Source organism: Pristiophorus japonicus, chromosome 1 (genome assembly GCF_044704955.1).
Source record: "Pristiophorus japonicus isolate sPriJap1 chromosome 1, sPriJap1.hap1, whole genome shotgun sequence".
NCBI lineage: Eukaryota > Metazoa > Chordata > Chondrichthyes > Pristiophoridae > Pristiophorus > Pristiophorus japonicus.
Genome location: NC_091977.1, coordinates 400827405 through 400851562, shown reverse-complemented (window position 1 = coordinate 400851562; position 24158 = coordinate 400827405). Strand labels below are relative to the sequence as shown.

Sequence of the window (24158 nt, the reverse complement as noted above, 5' to 3'; positions counted from 1 at the left end):
GGGTTCCCCCAGCTGAGCTGCTCATGAAAAGGGCACTCAAAACAAGGCTCTCTCTTGTCCACCCTGATCTCCATGATCACGTCGCGGGCAGGCGGCATCAACAAAGCATGTACCATTGTCACATGATATTGAAGTCAATGACCCTGTATCTGTACTCAACGATGGACATGGTCCCAAATGGCTTGCTAGCACTGTCATAGCCAAAGAAGGGAGTAGGGTGTTTTAGGTCAAGCTGGCCAATGGACTAATGTGCAGAAAGCACTCGGACCAAACCAAATTGCGATTCACTAACAGCCACGAGTAACCCGAAGAGGGCACCACCAACTTTGACCCTTCCAACACACACATAAGTGGCAACCGACATCACGGTTGACCATGAAGCTGAACTCACCATCCCCAGCAGCCTGGCAAGGCCAGCTGCCCAGCAGCCCAGCGAAGAACCAACCAACTCACCCACACCTGCATTTGTACCGAGACAATCGATAAGGGAGTGAAAAGTCCCAGATCGTCTCGCCCTGTAAATAAGTGTACTATTGGCTTTGGGAGGAAGTGATGTTATGTATGTAACCCTTGGCAACTTGTTTCATACCACCACCAGAGGGCCTACCTGTTGGGAGTCCCAAGGATTCCCAGCATCCCTTGGGAGCATTGTATATAAGAAGGCCTCCCATGCTGTACCAACACTCTGGAGTTTAAATAAAGGAGCTAAGGTCACTTACTCACTGTCTACAGTACTCAGTTGCATCACCTTATTATGAGCTTAACAATAACAATCTAAACAAGTACTGTTGCAGTAACGATACTAATGAGACCACAAATTTTTTGCAGGTCTCTGCTAGTAAGGAGATATTTGGGCAGGTGAATAAAAGCTTGGTTCAAGCCAGCTGAAGGCTCTCAGTGAAGCAAAGAAAATCTGAAATGCGCAAGAGGCCAAAATTGGAGGAGCTGAGAGATCTTGGAATATGTTATGGCTGGATAGGGAGAGAGAGAGGAACAAGGCCATGGATGGTTTTGAAAACAAGAATGAGAATTTTAAAATCGAGACATTGCTGGACTGGGTGCTAATGAAGGTCAGCAAGCACAGGGATGATGGGTGAACGGGACTTGGCGTGATACAGGCAAAGTTTTGGATGAGCTCCAAGTTTACAGATGCTCAAAGGTAGGAGGCTGGCCAAGAGTGAACTGGAACAGTCTAGTCCAGAAGTAACAATGGCATGGATGAGCATTTCCACAGTAGATGAGCTGAGCAGGGGCAGAGACAGGCGATGCTATGGAGGTGAAAGTAGACGGTGGAGAGAATATGGGGCCAGAAGTTCAGCTCAGGATCAAATAGGATGCCAAGATTTCGAATGGTCTGGTTCAGCTTCAGACAGTGGCCAGGGAGAGGAATGGAGTCAGTAGCTAGGGAATGGAGTGTGTGGCAGGGACTGAAGACAATGGCTTCAGTCTTCCCAATATTTAATTGGAGGAAATCTCTGCTCATCCATGTCGGACATGAGCATCTTGCATTTGTTATTGGTGGCAAGTGTGAAAAGTTTTATGACCTACTGGATATATACCAACTCCAATTACCTAGAAACTAAGGGGCCAAAATTGCCCCCCGATGAAAAAGTGGTGGACTCACCGTGTTTTTATTTTTTCTCCGCCCCAATCCGTAGGACAGATGTCAGCGTGACGTGGACGTGCCTCATCCCCTTCAGTTAAAGGGGAGAGCCGCTGCGAGCTCTGCAGCCACGTTAGCGGCACCCATTGGGCCACCGGGGAGGGTTTAGGCCGGGGCAGCAGCCTAGTACCCAAGAGGGGATGCTGAGCTGCCTGTTGGCAGCCCGGCCGAACTCGTGGCCGCCATTGTCGGGCCAACCTCAGAGTCAGCCGACAAGTAAAACAAACTTGCAGCCGTGACAGAGCACCCTCCCCTTTAAGGGCAGATGTGCCCTCAGGGGAATTTCCCACGCGGGGCAGAAAGGGGGTCGGCGCGTGCCCGACGGGGCAGCTACACGGGCGGTGCGGTGACGATCACCGCAGGCAAAAACATGGAGGGCAATTTACTCAATGATGGTGACTCCGCGCCAACTAGGTGGTGAGCCCTTACCGACGCTCTTATAGAAAGGGGCAATTTCGGCCCATAAGTATTTATTGATTCTGATTTATTTTCAAATATGCAATAGATGCACTGAAACCTAATTCAGAAACACAAATCAAATTTGCAGATAATTATTTAACAAAACATCAGATACACACCTTTCCTCGACTGAAAGATGTGAAAATAATTTAGATTCCTGGAGCACACACACTGCTGACCTCCAGTGATGGTTTTCTAACACCGAGGTATTCTGTGAGTGAAGGAAAGATAATTAGTAGTTATGAAAAAATAAAACATCAAATTCTTCTCGTTTCCAGAAGACCAAATCATGCAAAGGGCAGTTACTGTTTTTGTTGAAAAACTCTACTTTGCAAGTAAAATTCTAACTTAATTTCTTGTACTGAATGTCTTCAAAAGCATGAACAAATTAATCTGTTGAATATACCAGTAATGTTTGACTGGCAAAACAAAGGTGCTTTGAGATTACACATCATTTACAAAGGACAACTTCAGGGTCAACATTAATAAATAAATTAATTGAACAAAAATCACAAGCCTAATTATTCAATCTGTAATATATCAGACACAGATTTATTTTTGCAATCTTTTATGAAATGCCACTTAACAGTACTCTTTATATATTGGGAGTGCAATCTTACAACATCATAGCATCATGACAGTCTCAACAAACTTTGTTTATGAATTTGTAATGTAGAAAGCCATCAGTACTATTTTGTAATGATGAGTGGGATACATTGCTCATATAAAGACACTATTTTTTAAATGAAGCAAAATTACCTTTCTTGTAGAATCTGTTTCATTCTTTGAATGAGGAGCTTTTAAGCATCACAAAAAAGCACCAGCACCAAGTGACATTTTCTGGTAGTCACGTAAGATACCATAAAAACATAAGAATCAGGAGGAGAGGTAGGCCATACAGCCCCTCGAGCCTGCTCCGTCATCATGGCTAATCTTCGATCTCAACTCCATTTCCCACTCAATCCCCGTATCTTTTGATTCCCCTCAAGTCCAAAAATCTATCTATCTCAGCCTTGAATATACTCAACGGTTCAACATCCACAGCCCTTTAGGGTAGATAATTCTAAAGATACACAACTCTCCGAGTGAAAAAATTCCTCCTCATCTCAGTCTTAAATGGCCAACCCCTTATCCTGAGACAATATTCCCTAGTTCTAGACGCTCCAGCCAGGGGGAAAAACCCCTCAACATCTACACTGTCAATCCCCCTCCCAAGAATGTTATACGTTTCAATGAGATCACCTCTCATTCTTCTAAATTCCAGCGTATAGGCCCAATCTACTCAATCCCTCTTCATAGGACAATCCATTCATCCCAGGAATCAATCTAGTGAACCTTTGTTGCACTGCCTCTAAGGCAAGTATATTCTTCATTACATAAGGAGACCAAGGGATGGATTTTTGACTTTGCCATTTTCACGGCATAAACGGAGGTGGGGCAGGAAATTTACCGCCCAATTAACGTTTGCACTTTGTGGAGCAATTTTTGTCATATGGGCCTTGCGCAAAGGGAGTTGTTGTACTAGTTTTGCAGCGCAAAAACGGGTTCCTTGCCAACTTTAGTGCAGGTCCAGGAACGATCCAAGAGAGGCCTTGGGAGGAGGGGGAAAAAATTCACAAAAATATTCAAAAAACATTGCCAACACCCTTACCACACAAATCGCTGCAAAAATATTTTAAAAAAATTAAAACTTTAACTTACCTTTTTTACAGTTTATCCAACTCACCACCGCCGGTAGGGCTGCACTGTTGTGTTTTCCCTGGCGGTCATCGCAGGTTGCGTTTCCCGGCATACGGGTCGGGTGATTGACGAAACTTGTGCCGGTGTCGCAATGCGAGCCGTTGCATACCCGGCGCAGCTCTCCCCGGCAGTGCTTTTAAGCGCCGCCGTAAAAAACCGAACCCGAGAATCGCGCCCGGACGAAAAACAGCTGACTGCCCCATTTTTCGCCGTGGAGGGTCAAAGCGCTACAAAAACCCGGTCGCAAACGAATCGAAAATCCAACCCCAAAACTGTGCACAGTACTCCATGTGTGGTCTCACCAAAACCCTGTACAATTGTAGCCAAGACTTCCTTACTCTTGTACTCTAAACCCCTTGCAATAAAGGCCAACATGCCATTTGCCTTCCTAATTGCTTGCTGTACCTGCATGCTAACACTCTGCGTTTCCTGTACAAGGACACCTAAATCTCGCTGAACACCAACTCTAATAGTTTCCCACCATTTAAAACATACTGTTTTTCTATTCTTCCTACCAAAGTGAATAACCTCACATTTCCCCACATTACACTCCATCTGCCACCTTATTGCCCATTCACTTAACCTGTCTATGTCTCTTTGCAAGCTCTTAGTGTCCTCCTCACAGCTTACTTTCCCACCTAGCTTTGTATAGTCAGCAAACTTGGATACATTATACTCAATCCCTTCATATAAGTCATTAATATAGATTGTAAATAGCTAGGGCCCAAGCACTGATCCTTGCAGCACCCCACTAGTGACAGCTTGCCAACCCGAAAATGCTGTTTTCTGTCCGTTAACCAATCCTCTATCCACACTAATACATTACCCCCAACCCCTGAGCCTTTATCTTGCGTAACAACCTTTTATGTGGCACCTTATCAAATACTTTTTGAAATCAAATAAACTACATCCACTGGTTCCCCTTTATCTAGCCTGCTAGTTACATCCTCAAAAAACATTTGTTAAAAATATTTGTTAAACACGATTTGTCTTTCGTAAAACCATGTTGACTTTACCTAATCATATTATGATTTTCAAAGTGCCCTGTTACCACTTCCTTAATAACAGATTCCCACATTTTCCTGATGACTGATGTCAGGCTAACTGGCCTGCAGTTCCCTTTTCTCTGTCTTCTTGAATAGCGGTGTTACATGTGCTACCTTCCAATCCACTGGGATTCTTCTAAAATCTAGGGAATTTTGGAAGAACACAATCAATGCAGCCACTATCTCTGCAGTCACCTCTTTTAAAACTCTATGATGTAGGCCATCGGATCCAGGGGATTTGTCAGTATTTAGTCCCATTAGTCTCTCAATTACTTTTTCTCTACTGATTTTAGCTCCTCAATCTCAGCAGCCCCTTGGTTCCCCACTATTTTTGGTATGCTTTTTGTGACTTCTACTGTGAAGACAGATACAAAATATTTGTTTAAAGTCTCTGCCATTTCCTTAGTCCCCATTATGATTTCTCCTGTTTCAGCCTCTAAGGGACCAATGCTTACTTTTGCTACTCTCTTCCTTTTTACATACTTGTAGAAGCTCTTATAATCTGTTTTTATATTTCTTTCGAGTTAACTCTCATTTTATTTTCTCCCTTTTTATCAATGTTTTCGTCATCCTTTGCTGGTTTCTAAAACTCAGGCTTACTACTATTCTGTGCAACATTTTAAGCCTCCTCTTTGAATCTAATACTATCCTTAACTTCTTTAGTTAGCCACAAACGGATCGTTTTTAATTTCTCAATGAAATGCATATTCATTGAGAAATTTAAAATGTTTTTTTTTTTAAATGTTTGCCACTGATCATCTACCGTCATACCTTTTAATCTAATTTCCCAATCTACCTTAGCCAACTTGCCCCTCATACCTATGTAATCGGCTTTATTTAGTTATAGATTTAAGTATGTCACTCTCAAACCCTCATATTATAATCACTCTTCCCCTGAGGATCCTTTATGATGAGATTACTAATTAATCCTGTCTCATTACACAATGCAAGATCTGAAATAGCAGGTTCCCTGGTTAATTCCATAACAAATTGCTCTCCAAAACTGTTTTGAATGCATTCCATGAACTCACCTCCAGATTACCTTTACCAATTTGATTTGCTCAGTCTGTATGAAGATTAAATACCCCCACAATTACTGCATTGCCTTTGTTACAAACTCCTATTATTTCTTGATGAATTGCCTGTCCAACAGTACAGCTGCTGTTGGGCAGCCTATAAACTACTTCCATTACGACGGAGGGTATCAGCACCTGACCACATTGCTGCCCGGGAGGCCCGGGATGGCCTCACCATGGCCAGATTTACTTCACTGGACGCTGCACACTCTGGTTGCCTGCCACATGATGCGCCAGGTTGGCACCACCCCACAATAACACCTGAAAGAATCCCTACAATGTCCAAGCCATTCCTTTCACACTTAGCCCCATTGCGGGGTTACCGTTATTTCCCACCATTCACTGCAACTCATGAAGCCATTTCCAAAAGTGCATACAAATCTGTCCAAGAGGACCTCCCTAAGTGCTGTGAGGGAGTCATGGGAGAGCCTGGGTGCAGCCCTGTGCATTTGTGCAGTGCTGGTCAGTGTTTGCAGCACCTCAATGCAATAGAACACGGACTGCACAAATGTCAAATTAAAGTTGGCCATGGTCTCTTTAAGGAAACCAGCTGATAACGGCTCATCAGATGACGTCACCATACCGGCTTCTTCTAATTGGCCGGAAAACATACTGGGCAGGCTTAACAAGCCCCATCAAGGGGAATTCATTTTATAGAGAGGAATGGCGCCAGCAGTGGGTTCAGGACTCACCACCGATGTCGCCCGCCACCGATGTTAGTAAAATCCCAGCCTGATTTTATTTCCCGATTTTCCGAGCCAAGGTCCTTTCTCACTACTATCCTTATGTCATCCTTTATTATCAGTGCTCCCCACCCCCCCGCCCCACCCTCCACCACCACCTTCTCTATACTGCCTGTCTTTTCGAAATGTCAAATACTCTGGAATATTTAGTTCCCAACCTTGGTACCCTTGCAACCACGTCTCTGTAATGGCTATTACACTAAACCCATTTATCTCTATTTGTGCCGCTAATTCGTCTATTTTGTTACAAATGATTTGTGCATTTGGATAAGGAGCCTTTAATTTTAACTTTTTACCATTATGCCCTGCTTTCACTTTATTCGCTGATGCACTATTACCATTAAACTCTATCCCTTCCTGTCACAGTCTACTTATCTTAACCTAAATTGATACACTGTTTATTGATACATGGCTCCATTGCCTTGACTTTTCTCTTTAGATTTCTATATTGCCTCTCACCAGATCCCTTCCCTTCCCGCCACCCCCCCCCCCCCATCGACCTCCCCCCTTTTTAGTTTAAAGGCCAGTCTACAGCCCTAGTTATTTGATTCGCCAGGACACTGGTCCCAGCACAGTTTAAGTGGAGCCCATACCAACGGAACAGCTCCCTCTTTCCCCAGTACTGGTGCCGTGCCCCATGAATCAAAACCCCTTCCTCCCACACCACTCTTTGAGCCACGCATTTAATGCTCTGATCTGCTTGTCTCTTTGCCAATTTGCACTTGGCTCACGTAACAATCCAGAGAATATTACCTTTGAGGTTCTGCGTTTTATTTTGGACCCTACCTCCTCAAACTCTCTCAGCAGAACCTCATTCCTAGTTCTATGTATGTCGTTGGTTCCTACAGGGAACTAGTCACTGGATCCTCCCCTCCTACTCCAAATTCTTCTCCAGTCGCAATGAGATATCCTTAACCCTGGCAGGCAACACAACCGTCGGAACACCTGGTTGCGGCTGCAGAGAACAGTATCTATCCACCTGACTATACTGTCCCCTACCACCACAACATTCCTTTTCACTCACCATCCCGCCCCCCTCCCCTCCGCCACTTGAATGGCCTCCTGAACCATGGTGCCATGGTCAGTTTGCTCATCCACCCTGCAGACTTTGTGCGTATAGTCATAAGAACCTCATACCTATTGGATAAGGACAAAGGCTGGAACTCCTCCAGCACTGCACCTGTCACATCCTCCTGTCCCTGACTACTAACCAGATCTGTACTACTACCTAACCAAAGAGGTGTGACTGCCTCCTGGTTCAAAGTGTCCTGGTAACTTCCCCCCTCCCTGTTGCCCTGCAACGTCTGCATCTCTGACTCTAGACGCTAACTCAGACCCTGGCCTGTGCATAGAGAACTCTGCTCTTGTAACCAGCTGTTTGGACTGCTAATTGGGTGGTGAAGGGACCATCTGTTGAGAGGGTACTTTACAACGTTGGTTCTGCACATGCATCGCAATGACTAAATCAGTGCCAGTAGAGCGTGTGGCACATCAGCGGTGGTATGGTGGACTCCAAGGGGGTGAAATTCATTATCGCCCCGTTTGGGGGCGGAACATTCATGAGGTGCGAGACCGAGCACCAGGCATGGAAGTCCCGCCCCTCTCGAGAAAATCGGGCTACCACCCCCGGTAGGAAGTGGAGCACTACATCAAACGGTTCACTTCTTTCCAAGGGCGCTAATGGGGCCGTGCAGTGCTACCACACGCGAGGGGCTCTTCCCTCATTTAAAGGGAGGACCCACACTGCCAACTCTGCAGAAGGAAAACGGACCTATCTGGACCACCAGGAAGTGGGGGCGCCGCATAATCAGCCCGGCACTCTGCTGAGTGACTGCAGCCAGGACTCTGCGAAGAGAATGGAGCAGCAGTGGGAAACACAAAGTAAGTCTCTTCTCCCACCCAGAAACCTCGCCATCCAGTCCGTGCCTCCTGCAGCTGTCGGTGCTTTCGGCCGGCGCTGCTGCAGGGGGCGAAAATGAATTTCAGGGCCAGGGCGCTAAAGGGCCGATGCGCACGGCGATCTCCGGGTGCAGGAGATCAGGGCACAACGCTGTAGTACCGCTGCTACACTCCCGCCCTATTGTTGGCAGCCTTGCGCCCGGGCGGTAAGGTTACCGGGGACGCGAACGGGAGACGCAAATGCACTGAATTTCTAGCCCTATATGTTGTGTCCTAGTTACAGTCAAGGCAAATACATTTATGCATATTCTCCCCAACTAACTTATGACAATCTAGCAAGAGGAAACAAGAAAAATCTCACTAAAGGTCAAAGTCTGGGAGTTGTGCTATCCTGAGCAAAAGCTCTATTGCCCATGCAGAGTCACATGAAGTAAACAATTTCTGACTGGGCCATTACCCCACTATGCTGTTCAACACATCAAACAATCTGATCAAATGATTTTAATCCTGTCCCATGAAGGACAGCTTCTCAGCATCTTTCTCATCCCCTTTTAGTCTTAAAGGGAAGGCATCCCTTATGCGACTCTTTCCCATAGCCAGTCCACTCCATCGGTGTGTAGATAATTTAACAAAAAAGAGTGCAGATTACATAGTATTCATTGCTTAATCACTGAAATCAACAGGTCAAGCAAGATAATTGATCAATACATGGGCTTAACTCAAAATATAGTTCAGTCATAGGTTAGTAGATGGGATAGTCACTATTCCAACAATATTTACCAAAGAAGTATAAGCACAACACATTACCCATATTAATTGGGCAAGAAATATCGCTGAGTGTTCAAAAATACAACTCACAACACAGTATTGTATTTGTGGTCTTCTAACACACAGAAAGGAATAGCAGAATAAATTAGGATTGAATTGATACATAATAAAAACAAATTAAACTAGTGAAATCTTAACTGTTGTGCGGAGATTAATGATAATCCTTGTATTACAACAGTGAATACATTTCAAAAGTACTTCATTGGCTGTGAAGCGCTTTGAAACGTCGAGGTTGTGAAATTTTTAATCCAATGATACCGTATCAAACATCCAGTATTTACTGTGTAAATGTGATTATAAATTACAGCGGTTGCTTCATAATCAAGCATTAAGTCTCATAACTTGGAGCAGTCTTTCTCCTTGAGCAAAATGCCACAATTATGCATAACCAATGGTACAATATGGCTGTATTTATGCAGGCTGTAGTCGACGTATTTACTGAGGCGTATGAAAACATGGGCCTTACGCTAAACATCCGTAAGACAAAGGTCCTTTACCAGCCTGTCCTTGCCGCACAACACTGCCCCCCAGTCATCAAGATCCACGGCGCAGCCCTGGACAACGTATGTGGACCACTTCCCATACCTTGGGAGCTTTTTATCAACAAGAGCAGGCATTGACGACGAGATTCAGCAATGCGCCCGTGCAGCCTTCGGCCGCCTGAGAAAATGAGTGTTTGAAGACCAGGCCCTCAAAACTGCCACCAAGCTCATGGTCTACAGGGCTGTAGTAATACCCGCCCTCCTGTATGGCTCAGACATAGACCATGTACAGTAGACACCTCAAGTCGCTGGAGAAATACCACCAATGGTGTCTCCGCAAGATCCTACAAATTCCTTGGGAGGACAGACGCACCAATATTAGCGTCCTTGACCAGGCCAACATCCCCAGCATTGAAGCACTGACCACACTTGATCAGCTCCGCTGGGCAGGCCACATTGTTCGCATGCCAGACAAGAGACTTCCAAAGCAAGTGCTCTACTCTGAACTCCTTCACAGCAAATGAGCCAAAGGTGGGCAGCGGAAACGTTACACGGACACCCTCAAAGCCTCCCTGATAAAGAGCAACATCCCCACTGACACCTGGGAGTCCCTGGCCAAAGACCACCCTAAGTGGAGGAAGTACATCCGGGAGGGCGCTGGGCACCTCGAGTCTCGTCGCCGAGTGTGCAGAAATCAAGCGCAGGCAGTGGAAAGAGCATTTGTCAAACCAGTCCCACCCTCCTTTACCATCAACGACTATCTGCCCCACCTGTGACAGAGACTGTGGTTCTCGTATTGGACTGTACAGCCACCTAAGGACTCATTTTAAGAGAGTGGAAGCAAGTCTTCCTCGATTTTGCAGATGACACTAAACTGGGTGGCGGTGTGAGCTGTGAGGAGGATGCTAAGAGGCTGCAGGTGATTTGGACAGGTAAGGAGAGTGGGCAAATGCATGGCAGATGCAGTATAATGTGGATAAATGTGAGGTTATCCACTTTGGTGGCAAAAACATGAAGGCAGAATATTATCTGAATGGCGACAGATTAGGGAAAGGGGAGGTGCAACGAGACCTGGGTGTCATGGTTCACAAGTCATTGAAAGTTGGCATGCAGGTACAGCAGGCGGTGAAGGCGGCAAATGATATGTTGGCCTTCATAGCTAGGGGATTTGAGTATAGCAGGGAGATCTTACTGCAATTGTACAGGGTCTTAGTGAGGACTCACCTGGAATATTGTGTTCAGTTTTGGTCTCCTAATCTGAGGAAGGTCGTTCTTGCTATTGAGGGAGTGCAGCGAAGGTTCACCAGACTGATTCCAGGGATGGCTGGACGGCCATATGAGGAGAGACTGGATCAACTGGGCCTTTAGACACTGGAGTTTAGAAGGATGAGAGGGGATCTCATAGAAACGTATAAGATTCTGACGGGATGGGACAGGTTAGATGCAGGAAGAATGTTCCCGATGTTGGGTAAGTCAATAACCAGGGGACATAGTCTTAGGATAAGGGGTACACCATTTAGGACTGAGATGAGGAGAACTTCTTCACTCAGAGGGTTGTTAACCTGTGGAATTCCCTGCCGCAGAGAGTCGTTGATGCCAGTTCATTGGATATATTCAAGAGGAAGTTAGATGTGGCCCTTACGGCTAAAGGGATCAAGGGGTATGGAGAGAAAGAGGGAAAGGGGTACTGAGGTGAATGATCAGCCATGATCATATTGAATGGTGGTGCGGGCTCCAAGGGCCGAATGGCCTACTCCTGCACCTATTTTCTATGTTTCTATGATTCCGAGGGACTGCCTATGATGATGATGATGATGATGGTCGCTGTATTGTGTATATATACTTTTAAATATGTTCAGGAGTGCAATCAACAACAGACTGAAGTAAATAACTCAATCAGATGTTCTAAATCTTCATGTTTTTAGAAAGGTGATATTTCCAAGATGTTGAGGAAAAACGTTTTACTAAAACATTATTGACTTGCAGTTTTATTGGCTGGAACTTAATCTGCCACAAGCACCAAAATAAATATCACAACTGCACCATCAGAGGCACTGCTCCCAATACATGCCATGCACCTGTGCACAAGTGAGATGACTTTGCATGATAATACGAGATAACCTTAAAGATTTTCTGGCACTCCCAGGACGTAGCATATGCCCAGATGGATTGGGCCAAAATTTCAAGTGTCAGCAACCTGTGAAGAGCTGCTAGTTGCCCACGGAGAGCAAACTTTTTTAATTTCAGCAGGGGCTGTATATGACTATGGCAGTAGTGAAGCACTTTGACTTTTTCAAGCTGAAGTACATAACAGATGGCAAGCTGGGAAGATAAGGGTCTTCCAGGCAAGTTTGTTTTCTAAATGGGCCTCCCATTCAGTGATCATTGGGAGTGAGTGTTCGACAACTAGGGCGCCTATTGTATTATCTGGCCCACTGTAATCCTACACAAAATTCCTGTTGCTTTTTTGCCCCTATCCAGAAGTTTCAAACAATAAAGAACAGTAACAAATCCCTAGAAAAACACAAATGAAACCTAAAAATAAAATTTACAAATTGACTTTCCCTCTACATGTTTCACATGCAGGGAGCACATATATCTGGAACTTTGCCAAAAAAGCCACAGGATTTTTCATTCAATGTGTTTCTCGAGTGCAAATTTATAAAACTTACACTTGTGGAGACATCTTGTTGTAATAATTAGAATTAGGAACCAACACTGCCAAAAATTCAAGGGCTGGATTTTCAGTTAGCAGCCAAAGAATGGGAGTGCAGCATTTAGCGCCCCCGACCAAAAATTCATTCGAGGCTCACCAGGGGCGCAAACCAGTCGCGCCTGGCTGCTGATGATCACTCCAATCATGACATATTCCTGGTGCAACGTCCACGCTTGTGCCCCAGTCGGAAAATTAGGTGGGGCCGCCTCAATTAACGGCCACCATGTCTGGAAAACCAGTCGGTACAGGCTTGCAGAGTCGTTAACTGGTGGCTACTTAAAGGGACGAGGAAGCTCTTCCCTCAGAGATCACAGTCAGTGCAACGTTTACACACAGCACGGTGGTGAGCCTCCGAGTTTGCAGTGGCAAGCAGACATACCAGTTGAGCTTGAGAGAAACTTATTTCTAAAACTTTAATGGGAGCATTACTTGTTCGCCAGCGTCACATTCTACATGTTCCAGCAAGACATCGTGAAGAGAGAAGGGCTGTTGGTCATGTCGGCGGTCGAAGGAGGAGAGCCCCTAGACGTCGAGGCAGGGGGGCAGGAAGCCCCACGGCTTTACCGCCGGCAATGCTCATACCTGGACCTCTCCAAGGAGCAGTGTGTCAGAAGGTTGCGCTTCCAAAAGGAGGTCATTAAGAGATATGCCAGCTCCTGCAGGAAGACCTGCAGCCTCACATCGACACCAGGAGTGCACTGTCCGTCGCAGTGAAAGTCATGGTGGCATTCACCTTCTATGCCTCCGGCTCCTTCCAGGCTGCATCAGGGGGCATATGCTGCATCTCACAATTCGCAGCACATTGCTGCATCCGCGACATCACATGGGCTCTCTACACCCGTTGAATGGACTTCATCACGCTCATTGGGAAGGTAGAGAACCAGGATGAGCGCGCATGTGGGTTTGCCAGGATAGCGGACTTCGAGGGTGCAAGGTGCAATTGACTGCACACACATGGCCTTGTGAGCACCATTCCAGAATGCAGAGGTATTGAGAAACAGAAAGGGATACCACTTCCTAAATGTGCAACTGGTGTGCAACCAACTGGTGTAAATTACTAGTGACAATTTTTAGTAGCTTCTAAAGGTAAAATAAGATTACAAGTTTAAGTAAAACTGAAATATTAAACAGATAGGATTCTTGTAGGTTTAAGCAGAGACAAACAAGCAAGCTAGCTTAGTTAATTGGCCAGCTAGTAAAAACTGGTTCCCTAAACAGTCCAGTGGTGAGTCAGCTAGAAACAGTATAAAAAGAGAGGGCTTTGTGCATACCTGCACCGAGTGCAGCAGCAGCTCAGAGTGCAAAGGTAAGAGTTTGGTAAGTGGGAGCAGGAGTTGTTGCTTTGTCTTGTTTTCCCCACCAGTGCTGACTCCCCGACGTGGGAGGAAAATAAAATGAAGTGTGACGTCACAGCCAAGAGGGTAAGTGACTGGCTGGTTGATTGGTGACTGTTTTTTTTTCCTTATCTTGTCAGTAAGAAACCTTTGGCATTGTTGCCAAATTAGGTTATTTTAAAGCTTAAGTCATGGCAGGAGAGCCAGACCCATGTCATGCTCCTCCTGTGCCATGTGGGAAATCAGGGATGCTTCCAGTATCCCTGACGACTATGTGTGCAGGAAGTGTATCCAGCTGCAGCTCCTGTTAGACCGCATGACGGCACTGGAGCTGCGGAGGGATTCACTCTGAAGCATGCGCGATGCTAAGGATGTCGTGGATAGCACATTCAGTGAGTTGTTCACACCGCAAGTAAAGGTTACAAAGGCAGATAGGGAACGGGTGACCATCAGGCAGAGTAGGAGTAGGGAGGCAGTGCAGGAGTCCCCTGCGGTCATCTCCCTCCAAAACAGATATACCGCTCTGGATATTGTTGGGGGAGATGGCTCACCAGGGGAAGGTAGCAGCAGCCAAGTTCATGGCACCATGGGTGGCTCTGCTGCACAGAAGGGCAAGAAAAAGAGTGGGAGAGCTATAGTGGTACGGGATTCTATTGTAAGGAGAAGAGAGAGGCATTTCTGCAGTCGCAACCGAGACTCCAGGATGGTATGTTGCCTCCCTCGTGCAAAGGTCAAGGACGTCTCGGAGCGGCTGCAGGGCATTCTGGAGGGGAAGGATGAACAGCCAGTTGTCCTGGTGCATATAGGTACCAACGATTTCAGTAAAAAGTGGATTGAGGTCCTACAAGCTGAATTTAGGGAGCTCGGAGTTAAATTAAAAAGTAGGACCTCAAAGGTAGTAATCTCAGGATTGCTACCAGTGCCACGTGCTAGTCAGAGTAGAAATAGCAGGACAGCTTGAGGAGGGAGGGATTCAAATTCCTGAGACATTGGAATTGGTTCTGGGGGAGGTGGGACCAGTACAAACTGGACAGTCTCCAGCTGGGCAGGACCGGAACCAATGTCCTAGGGGGAGTGTTTGCTAGTGCTGTTGGGGAGGGGTTAAACTAATATGGCAGGGGGATGGGAACCTATGCAGGGAGATAGAGGGAAATAAAATGGGGGCAGAAGCAAAAGATAGAAAGGAGAATAGTAAAAGTGGAGGGCAGAGAAACCCAAGGCAAAAATCAAAAAGTGCCACATTACAGCAAAATTCTAAAGGGACAAAGAGTGTTAAAAAGACAAGCCTGAAGGCTCTGTGCCTCAATGCAAGGAGTATTCGTAATAAGGTGGATGAATTAACTGCACAGGCAGCTATTAACGATTATGATATGATTGGGATTATGGAGACATGGCTCCAGGGTGACCAAGGCTAGGAACTCAACATCCAGGGGTATTCAACTTTCAGGAAGGATAGACAGAAAGGAAAAGGAGGTGGGGTAGCGTTGCTGGTTAAAGAGGAAATGAACGCAATAGTAAGAAAAGACATTAGCTTGGATGATGAGGAATCTGTATGGGTAGAGCTGCGGAATACCAAAGGGCAGAAAACGCTCGTGGGAGTTGTGTACAGACCACCAAACAGTAGTAGTGAGGTTGGGGACAGCATTAAACAAGAAATTAGAGATGCGTGCAATAAAGGTACAGCAGTTATCATGGGCGACTTTAATCTACATATAGATTGGGCTATCCAAGCTGGTAGCAATGCGGTGGAGGAGGATTTCCTGGAGTGTATTAGGGATGGCTTTCTAGACCAATATGTTGAGGAACCAACTAGAGAGCTGGCCATCCTAGACTGGGTGTTGTGTAATGAGAGAGGACTAATTAGCAATCTTGTTGCGCAAGGCCCCCTGGGGAAGAGTGACCATAATATGGTAGAATTCTTTATTAAGATGGAGAGTGACAGTGTTAATTCAGAGACTAGGGACCTGAACTTAAGGAAAACTGACTTTGATGGTATGAGACGTGAATTGGCTAGGATAGACTGGCAAAGGGTTGACAGTGGATAGTCAATAAAAGATTTAAAGATCACATGGATGAACTTCAACAATTGTACATCCCTGTCTGGAGTAAAAATAAAACGGGAAAGGTAGCTCAACCATGGCTAACAAGGAAAATTAGGGATCGTGTTAAATCCAAGGAAGAGGCATATAAATTGGCCAGAAAAAGCAGCAAACCTGAGGACTGGGAGAAATTTAGAATTAAGCAGAGGAGGACAAAGGGTCTAATTAAGAGGGGGAGCTTGCAAGGAACATAAAAACTGACTGCAAAAGCTTCTATAGATATGTGAAGAGAAAAAGATTAGTGAAAATGTAGGTCCTTTGCAGTCAGAATCAGGTGAATTTATAATGGGAAACAAAGAAATGGCAGACCAATTGAACAAATACTTTGGATCTGTCTTCACTAAAGAAGACACAAATAACCTTCCAGAAATACTAGGGGTTCAAGGGTCTAGTGAAAAGGAGGAACTGAACGAAATCCTTATTAGTCAGGAAATTGTGTTAGGGAAATTGACGGGATTGAAGGCTGATAAATCCCCAGGGCCTGATATCCCAGAGTATTTAAGGAAGTGGCCCTAGAAATAGTGGGATGGTGATCATTTTCCAACGTTCTATTGACTCTGGATCAGTTCCTATGGACTGGAGGATAGTTAATGTAACACCACTTTTTTAAAAAAAGGAGAAAACAGGAAATTATAGATCGGTTAATGGGGAAAATGTTGGAATCAATTATTAAAGATGAAATAGCAGCGCATTTGGAAAGCAGTGACAGGATCGGTCCAAGTCAGCATGATTTTATGAAAGGGAAATCATGCTTGACAAATCTTCTGGAATTTTTTGGGGATGTAACGAGTAGAGTGGACAAGGGAGAACCAGTGGATGTGGTGTATTTGGACTTTCAAAAGGCTTTTAACAAATTCCCACACAAGAGATTAGTGTGCAAGATTGAAGCACATGGTATTGGGGGTAATGTATTGACGTGGATAGAGAACTGGTTGGCAGACCGGAAGCAGAGAGTCGGAATAAATGGATCCTTTTCAGAATGGCAGGCAGTGACCAGTGGGGTGCCGCAGGGTTCAGTGCTGGGACCCCAGCTATTTACAATATACATCAATGGTTTAGATGAAGGAATTGAATGTAATATCTCCAAGTTTGCAGATGACACTAAGCTGGGTGGCGGTGTGAGCTGTGAGGAGGATGCTAAGAGGCTGCATGGTGACTTGGACAGATTAGGTGAGTGGGCAAATGTATGGCAGATGCAGTATAATGTGGATAAATGTGAGTTTATCCACTTTGGGGGCAAAAACAGGAAGGCAGAATATTATCTGAATGGTGACAGATTAGGAAAAGGGGAGGTGCAACGGGATCTGGGTGTCATGGTGCATCAGTCATTGAAAGTTGGCATGCAGGTACAGCAGGTGGTGAAGAAGGCAAATGGCATGTTGGCCTTCATAGCTAGAGGATTTGAGTATAGGAGCAGGGAGGTCTTACTATAGTTGTACAGGGCCTTGGTGAGGCCACACCTGGAATACTGTGTTCAGTTTTGGTCTACTAATCTAAGGAGGTTCTTGCTATTGAGAGAGTAAATCGAAGGTTCACCAGATTGATTCCCAGGATGGCAGGACTGACATATGAGGAGAGACTGGATCGACTGGGCCTGTATTCACTGGAGTTTAGAAGAATGAGAGGGGGTCTCTTAGAAACATATAAAATTCTGACGGGGTTGGACAGGTTAGAGGCAGGAAGAATGTTCCGATTGCTGGGGAGTTCCAGAACCATGGGTCACAGTCTAAGAATAAGTGGAATGCCATTTAGGACCGAGATGAGGAGAAACTTCTTCACTCAGAGTGGTTAACCTGTGTAATTCTCTTCCGCAAAAAGTTGTTGAGGCCAGTTCATTAGATATATTCAAGAGAGTTAGATATGGCCCTTACGGCCAAAGGGATCAAGGGATATGGAGAGAAAGCAGGAAAGGGGTACTGAGGTTGTATGATCAGCCATGATCTTATTGAATGGCGGTGCAGGCTCGAGGGGCCAAATGGCCTACTCCTGCACCTAATTTCTATGTTTCTATGTTTCACACGCAGCGCTTCCTCGCAGTCAATGCTCGCTATCCTGGAATCGCACATGACACCTTTATCCTGCAGGAGAGCACTATGCCTAGACCGTTTCAACCACCACAGCAAGGCCGAGGCTGGTTGCTCGAGGACAAAGGATACGGCCTGGCCACCTGGCTAATGACCCCCTCCGCAACCCCACCACAGAGCCAGAGGAATGCTACAATGAGAGCCATGCCACCACCAGCAATGAAAACTAGTTATATTGAACAATGTTTCCTTTTTTTTAATATAATACACTGAAAGGGGCAACATCTACACCATTATTTGACTATACGGGCACTGAAACAGTGATTCCGATGCCTGGTCTCACTATTCATTGTGGTGTGCTGCATGCTGCACAACTTGGTCATCATGAGGGCCTTGGTCTTGCCAGTAGGGATCGCAGGCCCACCTCAACAGGACGAGGAGGAACAGGAGTCTGCCAACGCCCCAAATGTCCAGCAAGATGGCAACGACCAGCAGCAGCCACAGAGGAGGTAGTGTACCAATGTTGGCGGCGGCAGGGCTATTCGGCATCGGCTCATAATGGAGCGCTTTGCTTAAGTAGAGTGCGCTGAGGGAGGCAGCTAATAATGAGCACATATTGAGGCACGATAATGCCACCTCTCAATTACAAGTCAACAGTCATATACCAAAGACTGAAGGAAACGGTCAACGTAAAATTTTATTGCAAACACATCCCTCAAACCCCAAACCCCACCCCAAAAAAAACAGGGCATCGCCCCTTCAAATAATACAACAGATGAATAACCTTTACAACAGATGTACACAGACTCCTCCCCTCAAACCAAATTAAATGGGGCACACACCCCTTCAAATAATACAACAGATGAATAAGATTTAGACCTTCTCAACATAGGGCACATGCCCACACCTTTCATCAGTGGGTCTTGCGTAGACATTTCCCACCCCTATGCCTCACCCACCTCCGTCGGCTACTGCTCCTTCTTCAATGGGTCCTCAAGGTATTTTGAGACCTGCTATGTGTGAGGGAGACAGGACAGATGCCTTAGCATCTGGGCCAGGACAGATGACCAGCTCTGGGCCTGGAAGGATCGGCTGCTGACAGCCCTGCCTGAGAATGGGCGGCAGCCTTAGGGTACAAAGGTGAAATGGCAGTGTCTGGAGACTGAATGTCCTCCTGAGAGAGGACATTACGTTCCAACTGGACTCACGGCCTGCCACTCACCCGGGGCAGAGCCTCAGCATCCAGAGCAATCTGGTGAATCGCAGATTGCTGGCCTACTTCAGCAACGTTATCTCCCCGTTGGACTGATGGGGCCCAAGACACGATGGTAGCAGTCAGTGCTCGCATGGCATCAATTTGACGCTGCATTAGAGCATTAGAGCACTGACGATATGGCAGAATGCAGGTGTTGTGTGGTCTCGGCCTGCCGCTCAAGGGCTACTGCCACGTCAGCCATGGCCCACGCCATCATGTCTTGGACCCCATGGTCACTTGTAGCGTCGAGCATCAATTGCAATCGACCAAGGATGGGCTCGATGGACCCCCGAACCGCAAATGCCAAGGTTGAGGCGGTCCCTGCCACATTCAATGTAAGTACATCGACACTTGGCGGGATCCTTCCAATGCACCGATGACCTCGCTGTGCATCTGCACTGACTCGCTGGACATAGCCCCTAAGTCCAGGTCCTCATCTGCCTGTCTGTGAGCATGACTCATGGGCCGACTTACCCTCCGGAGAGCTGGCCCCCAATCTGCCCCTCGTGCTCGGCGTTGCTGCAGGCCACTGGGACCAGGAGCCTCAGCTTCAGCCAACCCGGAAGACGGCCTCTTCGACCAAGATGCTCTCCCCACTCGATCCAAATCTCGTCCTGTCCTGGTGCACTGCTCTCCACCTCCTCCTCCTCCTCATCATCTTCCCCATCGTCTGTAAGCACAAAGCAATAGAAGTGCGGTTATCAGCTGGGGAGGGGGCAGGAAGGCAAGGAGGGGGGCATCATTATTTTGGTTGCTATATTTTGCAGAGCATGTGGCCTCAAGGCTAAAGGGAGTCACGCAAAATGGCCATTTCATTCACATACCGTCACTGTCGTGTAGGGGCTTTGCACCACCATGACTGTAGCGCCCATGAGGCTGTGCACTCGCTCATCCTGGTCAGTCAGGTCCTACAGGTAGGGCTCACCCTCTCCCCATTGATCCAATTCGGGCAGATTGTGCGTGAGTTTGTCCTGCAATGAACAAAGGCAAAAAGTTGTTAGTGCATGTGTAGGTGCTGGTGTGCCACATGTGTCTGCAGTAGGGTACTCGCGAGTAAGATGGCAAAGTGTGCATATCGGCATTTCATGCTGCGTGACATCGCACAGTGGATGTGTGAATGGTGGGTCTGGGGCACAAGCAACTACCAATATGTATTGTAAGAAATTATGAATTGGAAGAAATAACTTCAGACCAAAAAGTCTCTTCAGAATGGTATGAGAATTGAAGGATTCATTCCATGGTACAATAGCTAAAGCGACTTGAACAGCGTGAACATAAATAACTGGTAACGGGCAGCTCCAAACATCTGAAGGCCAAGAACGGCATGTTAGACTCCAACCTTGGGAGAGTGTGAAGAGGAGGGTTTCACCCAAGAGTTGAGACAAAGAACCAGACATATCATAGGTTAAATGGTCCTGCCAATATCCTACACCAGGCCCACCCCTAAAAAGAGAATAAAAGACCTGGAAGGCGTTCAGGGCAGACGGTGAAGATAAGAAATGTTCGTGACACCAGCTGTCTGTCCGATCGGAACTAATAACAGCTACTTGACACGGTTGTATGTCTAATATGTCTTATCTTTATTGTGTGTTGTGTTTGACTATATTTAAACTACCGCTCCCTTAATAAAATGCCTTATAACCCCTTGGTTACCTGTGATCCCAATCTTACAGTACAAGGCTCAGGACTGGGACCGCATATGAAGAGCTGAAAGGTGCTGGTAGGTGCACTCAGGCTGAGTAAGGAGGTAGAAGGTGAGAGACACTTGGTGGGCAGGGCATGTCTGGTGAGGCGCTGGAGAGGTCTCAGGCTGGCTTCAGCAATGAGTAGCATGGCCTGGTACACATATTGGGCCCAATTTTCCGCACTCTGGAAAAACGGCGCATCTCGATAAGGTGCGCCGACTTTCTGGAAGAAAAAGGGCGCCGAAAACTTACCTTGTGATTCTCCGGTCTCCTCAGGACGTCTCCGTGCTCGGCGTGGCGCAGCACAAAGGGTCTGGGGCGGAGCCAGATCCCGGCGCTGAAAACAGTGTCGGGACCTCTGCACATGCGCGCTAGAGTGCGCGCGCATGTGCAGTAGCTCCAGGCCCCCGAGGCTGCGTGGGAGGGACTCGACCCTAGCCCTGGCTGAATGGGCTCACAGGGCGAAGATGGGGACTCGGACCTCCCTCTCGTTCAGCTCCCTCCCCCCCTCCCGTTCAGCCTTCTCACCCTCCCCATCGTCGGCAGGGCTTGCCCGAAATGTCGGCGGTGGCCCGGCCCGGCCAGCCCCACCCCCACCCCCCTCCCGTTCAGGCCCCCCCCCGCCACCGTCCCTCTTCTCCCCCCCATTCCCCTCTTCTTCCACCCGAAGTGTCATCGGCGGCGGCGGTGGCCCAGCTCATTCAACCCCCCCCCCCCCCACCCCCCCTCCATGTTGTCGACGGGGCCCGCTTGGCATCTCGTTGGGGGCGGGCCCTGCCCGAAGTGTCAGCGGCGGCGGCCCAAACCGGCCCATTCAGCCTCTCCCCACTCCTCTCTCCCCCTCCTTCCCTCCTACCCACCTCCCTCCTCCTACCCCTCTCCCTCCCCTCCCCCATTCTCCTACCCCCCTCCCACCCCCTCCTCCTACCCCACTCCCTCCACCCTCCCCTCCTCTTACCCCACTCCCTCCCCCTACCCCATCCTCCTACTCCCTCCCTCCCCCTCCCCACTCCCTCCCTCATTCTCCTCTCCCCCACCCTCTCCTCTCCTCTCCCCTCCCCCACCCCCTCCTCCTCCTCTCCCCCCTCTCCTCTCCCCCCATCCTCCTCTCTCCCCCCTCTCCTCATCCTCCTCTCTCCCCCTCTCCCCCCACCCCTCGCTGTCAGAAACACAAACACTGACAAAAACAGAGAGAGACAGTGACAGAGACACAGAGAGAGAGACACTGGGGGGCGGCCCGTCCCAGCACGCTGCCGGTGCTGCAGTAGGTGAGTAGAAATATTTTTTTATTTATTGATTGATTTATTGGTTGATTTATTGATTTATTTATCATTTATTATTGATGATGCCTCTTTATTTGTAAAAGTGAAGTGTTTAATGTTTGTAAACTTCCCTCCCCCCCCCACCATCCCCCTATCTTTCGTTCCCCACGCCTGATTTCTAAGTATAGACAAGGTTTTTCTGAGCATACAGAAATCTACACTTACTCCATTCTAAGTTAGTTTGGAGTAAGTTTTTGCTGCCTAAACTTGCAAAACAGGCGTAAGTGGCTGGACATGCCCCCTTTTGAAAAAAAAATGTGTTCTAAAATGAAAAGATTCTAACTGACTAGAACTGGAGCAAACTAAAGGCCGAGAATTGCAATTTCTAAGATGCTCCATTCTGAAGTAGTTGCTCCAAAAAAATAGGAGCAACACGGGCCGAAACTTGAGCCCGTAGAAGGGGTAAGCAGTACAAAGTGTTTACATTGTGTGTGAAACTGAGGTTCACATGCAAGCATTGGAAGCTGAATGGAAATGGTACTCACCCAAACGACCGCAGTAAGGCTGTTGAAAGTATTGCGACATTGGGTCGCTGCTGTTGTTGGCACCGTGCTCTGGGCTGTAAGGTGCTCAGCCACCTCCCTCCAGTCTTCTGCAATCCAGAGGCGCTGGCATTCGTCCCCCTCCAGGCTGGAGTGCACTCCAGCGACTCTCCATTACCTCGGCATCAAGGACAGTGATTGAAAAGAGGGTAGAAAGCTGCCGTCCTCCTTGCTCCTCCATTTTCGCGTTCTGAAGACCCTGTGGATCTTCAACTGCGCATGCATGCACTTCAGTTGCCGCGCCTTTAGGACTTGGCTGTTCCTGGGATCTGACTCGGAGTTCCGTGCATGCGCAATGGGTCTATAAATTTTACCGACTAAACTTTCGTTATGGCGTCCCCCCTCCCCCAGCTCTGGTGCGCAATGGCTGATTTAGTGCCCATCAGCTCAATTCCGACGAATTTCTGAGCGGAGGGTGCAAACTTTTTCAAGGCGATAAAACGACTGCTCCGCCTGGGTTACTGCCCCAAATGAGACGCGGTCGAATTTCCACCTCAACTCTTTGCTGTTTGGGATCATGCTGTGCACATAATGGTTGTCACATTTGCCTACATGACAAAAGTCACAGCATTAGTATGGTGGACAGGGACTCGCTAAATTCCTTCAAGCGAGAGCTGGATTTGTTTCTGGCTGGGGCGGAAATCATCTCTTTCAGAAGGTAAGTACTGCAGTGATCTCCTGGACTAGTTTTGAGTGCCTAGATGGGTCGGAAAGGAATTTCCCATATATCTTTTTCCCCAAATTGGCCTGGGCTTTTATCTTGCTTTTTGACTCTCCCAGGAGATCACATGATTTAAGGTTGGTGGAGTGTATATGGTGTGAGACACAAGTTATTGCAATTGAATGAGACAGGCTCGATGAAGCAGATGGTCTTTACCTGTTCGTCATTGTCCGTATGTTCATAAGGTGATTTATTATATGCAAAGTGCTTTAAGAAATTTGAGATGTGTGATAAGATACTATATAAATTCAAGTTTTTTCTCAGCTCAGCAGAATAAATTTATCTTTATATACAAGTGTGCAAAATGTAATATCACTATAAAGTATCTGACATATTTTTAAAACAGTTCCAGTTCATACAATATGTATTTATAGATTATACCAAAGAATTTAATTCTGTATTCAGAAAACTCATTTATTTCTTTTCATGTTTTGTAATTCAGCAGAATGCATTATTTATTTTTCCATTCATTAACTTTCTCCTTTCTTTAATAGCAAAACAATTTAATGAATTTCAAATCTGAT

The 24158-nt window shown here is 46.8% G+C and overlaps 1 protein-coding gene and 1 long non-coding RNA gene across 8 annotated transcripts in view; both read right to left on the bottom strand.

Moving 5' to 3' along the window:
* LOC139274924 (high affinity 3',5'-cyclic-AMP phosphodiesterase 7A-like) overlaps window positions 1-24158 on the bottom strand; it is a 270952-nt gene that overhangs the window by 31034 nt on the left and 215760 nt on the right. For all 7 annotated transcript variants that reach the window (XM_070891671.1, XM_070891706.1, XM_070891663.1 and 4 more), the window contains one exon: window positions 2242-2333. In XM_070891671.1, the coding sequence (XP_070747772.1) occupies window positions 2242-2333 (92 nt within the window). The remainder of the gene's footprint in view (window positions 1-2241; window positions 2334-24158) is intronic.
* Window positions 18870-24156, bottom strand: LOC139274955 (uncharacterized). The gene is made up of 3 exons (XR_011595639.1): window positions 22857-24156; window positions 20189-20335; window positions 18870-20034 (listed from the first exon to the last, which is right to left on the bottom strand). It is a non-coding gene; the product is annotated as an uncharacterized lncRNA (long non-coding RNA).